Source organism: Rhinopithecus bieti, unplaced genomic scaffold, assembly GCF_001698545.2.
Source record: "Rhinopithecus bieti isolate Rb0 unplaced genomic scaffold, ASM169854v2 scaffold_33379, whole genome shotgun sequence".
Classification (NCBI taxonomy): domain Eukaryota; kingdom Metazoa; phylum Chordata; class Mammalia; order Primates; family Cercopithecidae; genus Rhinopithecus; species Rhinopithecus bieti.
Window position 1 is genome coordinate 127218 of NW_016814101.1, and position 6269 is coordinate 133486.

Sequence of the window (6269 nt, forward strand, 5' to 3'; positions counted from 1 at the left end):
TTTTTTTTTTTTTTTTGGAGACAGAGTCTGTCTCTCTATCCCGCAGGCTGGAGTGCAATGGCACAATTTCGGCTCACTGCAACCTCTGCCTCCCAGGTTCAAGCGATTCTCATACCTCAGCCTCTCACGTGGCTGGGATTACAGGCGCCTGCCACCATGCTGGGCTAATTTTTGTATTTTTAGTAGAGATGGGGTTTTGCCATGTTGGCCAGGCTGGTCTCGAACTCCTGACCTCAGGTGATCCGCCCACCTCAGCCTCTCAAAGTGCTGGGATTATAGGCTTGAGCCACCATGCCCGGCCTCTCACAGTATTTTTAAATTTAATTTCACCCACAAATTTTACATCTCAAGTCAGGTGCGTAGGCCTCAGAATATGAACTTCATAAGTTCATAAACATTTTTCTTAGGATTCTAAACCCTTCAGTCTGCTCACTCAACCAGTTCCAAGGTACATACCTTCTCCTGTAAGATCTTAGTCTCTGTGTAGTAGTCAATGGGCTTCATGGCATAGGGAAGGTCTTCAGTTCCATTCTTGATATCAACGCCCTCAAAGCTGACGCTGGCACTGCTGGTTAAAATGAGTTTCTGACAGAGGAAGGTAAGAAAAAATAAAAGTCACAAATTATCATGATTCAAACAGTGCGATGATCCTGTATGAAAGAGAATCAAGGGGCATCCCTTCACTGCCCTCGCATTCGAGGCACTGCAGAAATTATTTGCTGCAATGCCTTTGCTTTTTAGGCCTTCTTAAAATAATCCAAAGATCACCATCTTCTGCAGCTATGTGGATTCCAGACACACTTTGGTATTACATTCTAACCAAGCATCAAGAGATCTTGGTTCCAAAACAAGGGATAACACATTTTTTTTCTATCCCATCACACCTGAGAAATAGAACAGACTTTCATTCACGGTACCTCACTATGACAGTGATTCTCTGTAAGTGAAGGGCAGCCCGCAAACTTCTAGGAAGATGTCTCTTTGAAAAAGATCACTGGCTATTCTGATAGTGACCTGGCCATGTGAACACACATAGGAATACACACACCACGCGACCTCTTAAGAAATGCTATTCTAAAGGAAGATGCTCTCTTATGAGGGTCCCCAGCATCCAGCCTGCTGGTTAAGAGTAGTTCATCCAACACCGGACACCATTAGCATGAATCATATCGTTCCCACTCTTATTCAACATTGTATGGGAAGCTCTAGCCAGAGTGGTAGAGTAAGATAAACAAGAATTTATAATGATTTGAAAAGAAACTGAACTTCCATCACTTGCAGATGAGAGAAAAATCTACACAGAAAACAGGCAAATATGTAGAAAATATTAGAGTTCGGCAAAGTTGCTGAATTAGAAATCAATATACAAAAATTAACTAGTCTTATATATTAGCAGTAATTGGAAATGTAATATAAAGTTATTAAATAACAAAAAATGAAGTACAAATAAATTTAACGAGATATGCAAAATCTTTACGAAGTAAAGTATAAAACTCTGTTGAAGACGTTAAAGAGCGAGATAAACAGAAAAATATCCCATATTTATGGACAGCAACACTCAATGCAATTACAATAGCAGTCTCAGCTGGCTTTAGCAAGGAACTGGTTAAGCCAAATATATGTAGAAGAACAAAGGGCTCAGAATAGCCAAGTAAAGTTTGAAGAAATTGGTTGGGGGGTGATTTATCTACCATTCACTGAGACTTATCCTAAAAAGGCAGAGCCTCTCTGCATGGGCAGACAGGGAGGTCAATGGGGCAGAGGGGAGAGCCTGGGAACAGGCCCATGCAAGACACATACACCTAAGACATGCTGCAGATGGTGTGCAGCAATGCAGAAGGACGGATTATGCAATAAATGGCACTGAACTGGTTATACACATGGAAAAAAGTTAGATCTCTATCTCACACCATATGCAAACATAAATTCCTGGTGGATTAAAGACTTAAATGTGGAAAGTAACACTTAAAACCTTTGAGAAAAAAGTACATTAAATAATGTTTTGATCTCAGTGTTGGAAAATGTTCCTGTTCCTTCAGTACAACACAGCAATCGCTTTCTGCACTCTTACATACTAAGCTACTCTGCCCCTTCAGTAAATGAACCAGTTACATATGCCAAGATGAATAAAGAAAAACATAACATTGGGGAAAAAAGCAAGTTGCAGGAGGATCTGTTCAATAAGATATCATTTTATAAAATCTTATAACATGCAATCCAATACCTTATATTGGTTACACATGGAGCAAATGGAAATAAACCCGAAGTCAGAATTGCTACCCATAGCTAAAAGAGGAGAGCAATGGCATCGAGGATGGGCACACATTACACACGCCAGTAATGTTGTTACTTAAATACTGTGGTGAGTGGAGAGGTGCTGTTTTCTTCTCAAATCCTGTTTATTTTATTTATTTATTTTTAAGAGACAAGGTCTTGCTCTGTTGCCTAGGCTGGGGTGTAGTGTTGGGATCATAGCTCACTGCAGCCTGAAAATCCTGGGCTCAAGTGATCCTCCTGCCTCAGCGTCCCGAAACAGTTGAGGCTACAGGTGCATACCACCACACCTGGCTTTTTTTGTAGAGGTGGGGTATTGCTATGTTGCTCAGGCTGGTCTTGAACTCCTGCACTCAAGTGATCTTCCTGCCTTGGCGTCCCAAAGTGCTGAGATTACATGTGTGAGCTGCCACACCTGGGGCGCAAATCTTTTTTGTATGCCAGGAACCTTCCATTTAACAAAGAGCAGCAGGGCCCTTCCCAGGGCTCCAGTTACATCAGCATGACAGTGCAGAGTCTGGGACTTGGAGAATCCGCTTTGACCCCACCTCTCCCATTTACTAGCAAAGAGACATCGTTTAGCCCCTGGTTACCTACGGAGGAGCTAATTAGGTGATAACTGCAGCAGGGCAAAGCATCTTGTCAACTGCTAGGGGTCAGTTATAACTGATCTTTTCCAGGGTCCAAGCCCAGAAGAGCTCCAACACTGCTGGACTGGTTGAGGATGCTGGGGACGCTGCGGACCAGCCAACAGTGCCAGGAGAGGTTGCTGGGAGAGGAACCCCCTGGCTTGCTTCAATCTTTTCTCTTAATTTATGCAGTACCTGTGGCATGCGTCCCTGTGAGGGTCAGGATGCTGAGCTGACAGGGAACTGTTTTAGCCAGTGGCTGGAGTCCTATAAAGACAATTCTAAGAACCAGGATTGGTAACAATGCAGCAAGCTTCAATGGGTAGAAATTTGTATCCCCTCAGGCCTGAGTTATAACACGTTTCTATTGGCTAAGGGTAAACACAGTTTGCTTTTCTTTTAAAATATAAACGAGGTCTGGGAAACAATGTGGTGGTTCCCCAAAAGGTTAAACATAGAACTAGTATATGGTCTAGCAACCCTACTTCTGGGTGTATGCTCAAAAGAATTGAAAACAGGGACTTGAACAGATATTTGTACACTTGTGATCACAGCACTAATGTTTACAATTGCCAAAAGGTGAAGACAACACAGATGGCCATTGATGGCTGAATGAATAAACAAAATGTGATCCATCCATACAATGAAATATTGTTCTGCCTTAAAAAGGAAGGACATTCCGACACATGCTACAACATGGATGACCCCTGAGGACATCATGCTCGGTGAAATAAGCCAGACACAAAAGGACAAATACTATATGAGTCCACTTCTGTGAGGTCCCTAATAGTTGTCAAACCCACAGAGACAGAAAGTAGAAGGGTGGTTGCCAGGGGCTGGGTGGGGAAGGGAGATTGGGGAGTTGCTGTTTAATGGGTATAGAGATTTATTAGGGAAGAAGAAAAAGGTTTAGAGATGGATGGTGGTAATGGCTGTACAACATTGTGAGTATGCTTAATGCCACTGAACTCTGCACTTAAAAATGGTTAGGATGGTAAATTGTATGTGATATATATTTTATCACAATAAAAATATAAGCAATGTCTAAGTTCTGCAGCTCTTTAACTGAAGGCTAATATTGCCTTGAGGTCCTCAGACGTTCTATTTGTGTGCAGTTAGAATATTACATCTCAAATCAGCCTTGGCAAGCAGACTTTCACGATCCCCAGTGACTCCAAGGTAATTTCTAAGATCTTCCCAACACTTGAAGAAGCAACCCGGCCTAGGCCCAGGGAGACTGCAAGAACTACGACCTTACACCCTTAGAAAGGGCTACCACACGCTCCTGACAGCACTCACTCCAGTTTTCCCCTTACCTGAACCCCAGCCTCTTTGCAAGTTTCAATGACATTCTTGGTGCCAAAGTAATTCACTCTATAAAAGAGTTCCTTGTTGTTACTGGATGATGGGGGTGATGCACAGAGGAAAACTGTGTTTACACCTTTCAGAGCTGGGTACAGATCCTGGAAAAGCAAACAAAGACAAAATAATCATTCCTGCTTGGACAGGTCAACGGCATTCCCACGTTTTCACTCTCCAACCTGTGGCTTGTAGGTTCCTTGTCTCATAATTCTATAATCAATATGGAAATACATTCTCATAAAAAAATCAATGATACTGAAGTACATGGGATGGAAACCAAGTTGTCCCTTTAATCACCTTCTCCCTACTAAGTAGTCCCCAATCAAAAGGGGTTTGGGGCATGAGAAGCCTGTGGGATCCACACAGAGGCAACATCCTTTTGGGTGGTTCAGGGCAGGCACCTAGGGGGTAAAACTCCCCAGGAAGGTGAACTCAGATAGAAACTATGAATCATATGAAAAAGTTCCACACCATTAAAGATAGTAAATAGCCAATAAACAGGCATATTCCTTCCTGTGAAACTAGACACAATACGGCAACCTGAAAGGGATTTTTAAAACAGGTCTGTTTGATTTACTGCTAAAAGGAACAAGAGCTCCTGAGAGAAATGGCTGATTGCAGATCTGGGACAGGAAATACAGAAGATGAACCAGGCACACCTTGTACCAGAAAGTGGAGGATGCTAGCTAGTTAATACTACTGGGGTCATGTTAAAAGCACTCAAGTGCCAACCTGAAGAGGTTCCCACTGGGCAAAAAATGGACAGCTTGACCACAAGAAAGAATAAAAATTCTTTCTGAAACTGGTAAATAAAGGGAAAGAACCAAATATTTATTCTGCATAAGGTATAAAGATTAGAGCTACTAAATGAAGACTAATAGCATGTCACCATTTTGTCAAACCTTAATTAAGTAATAGGATCTAAGTATGATTCATGCTTGTCACCAAAAGACAATTATGACATGTGCCAATTAATATTTTGCCACAATTCCCTCTCTCTACATACACACAATCATATATTTTTCTTGAAACGAGTCAAGTAAGTTGCAGGCATCCTGCTGCCTCTAAACGCTTCACCAGGTATCTCCTAAGAACAAAAGCATTCTCCTAAATAACCATAAAACAATGATCACACTCAAGAAACTTAACAGATATGATATTCTTATCCAATAATTAGTCTATATTCAAATTCCCCCAATTGTCCCAATAGTGTCTTTTATAGCCTTTTGGGATCCAGGATCCAATTGTGCATGACATGTAGTATTTAGTCCTCATGTCTCTTCCATCTCTTTTAATCTGAAACAAATTCCCATCTTTTCTGTCTTATTTTAATGCTGCCATTTTTCAAGGGTTCGGGTTGGTTATTTTATAGACTGTCCTTCAGTTTGGATTAGTCTGTTTCCTCACAATTAGATTCAGGTTTCATAGTTTCGGTAAGAACACCACATCAGAGGCAGTGTGCCCTTCTAAGGCAATTACCTCAGGAGGTGGAAGTTTGTCCCACTCTTGCTGATATTAAGTTGGAGCACGTGGTGATGATGATGGCTGACAGATTCCAGCCATTGAAAAGGTACCTTTTCCCTTGCAACTGATAAGTAATCTGCAGCATGTTAATTCTACCAATTAACCTCATTATTTATTGATAGTCCCTGCCTGGAACAATAATCAATATACTGAGTATAAAATGGTGACATTCTGGCTGGGCGCGGTGGCTCAAGCCTGTAATCCCAGCACTTTGGGAGGCCGAGATGGGTGGATCACGAGGTCAGGAGATCGAGACCATCCTGGCTAACACAGTGAAACCCTGTCTCTACTAAAAAAAATACAAAAAAAACAAAAAACAAAAAAACTAGCCGGGCGAGGTGGCGGGCGCCTGTAGTCCCAGCTACTCGGGAGGCTGAGGCAGGAGAATGGCATAAACCCGGGAGGCGGAGCTTGAAGTGAGCTGAGATCCGGCCACTGCACTCCAGCCCGGGCCACAGAGTGAGACTCTGTCTCAAAAAA

At 42.2% G+C, this 6269-nt stretch overlaps 1 protein-coding gene across 6 annotated transcripts in view; it reads right to left on the reverse strand.

Annotated features, from left to right (window-relative positions):
• NSDHL (NAD(P) dependent 3-beta-hydroxysteroid dehydrogenase NSDHL) overlaps positions 1–6269 on the reverse strand; it is a 36742-nt gene that overhangs the window by 6416 nt on the left and 24057 nt on the right. For all 6 annotated transcript variants that reach the window (XM_017849791.1, XM_017849792.1, XM_017849790.1 and 3 more), the window contains 2 exons: positions 4220–4366; positions 457–585 (listed from right to left, as the gene is read on the reverse strand). In XM_017849791.1, the coding sequence (XP_017705280.1) occupies positions 457–585; positions 4220–4366 (276 nt within the window). The remainder of the gene's footprint in view (positions 1–456; positions 586–4219; positions 4367–6269) is intronic.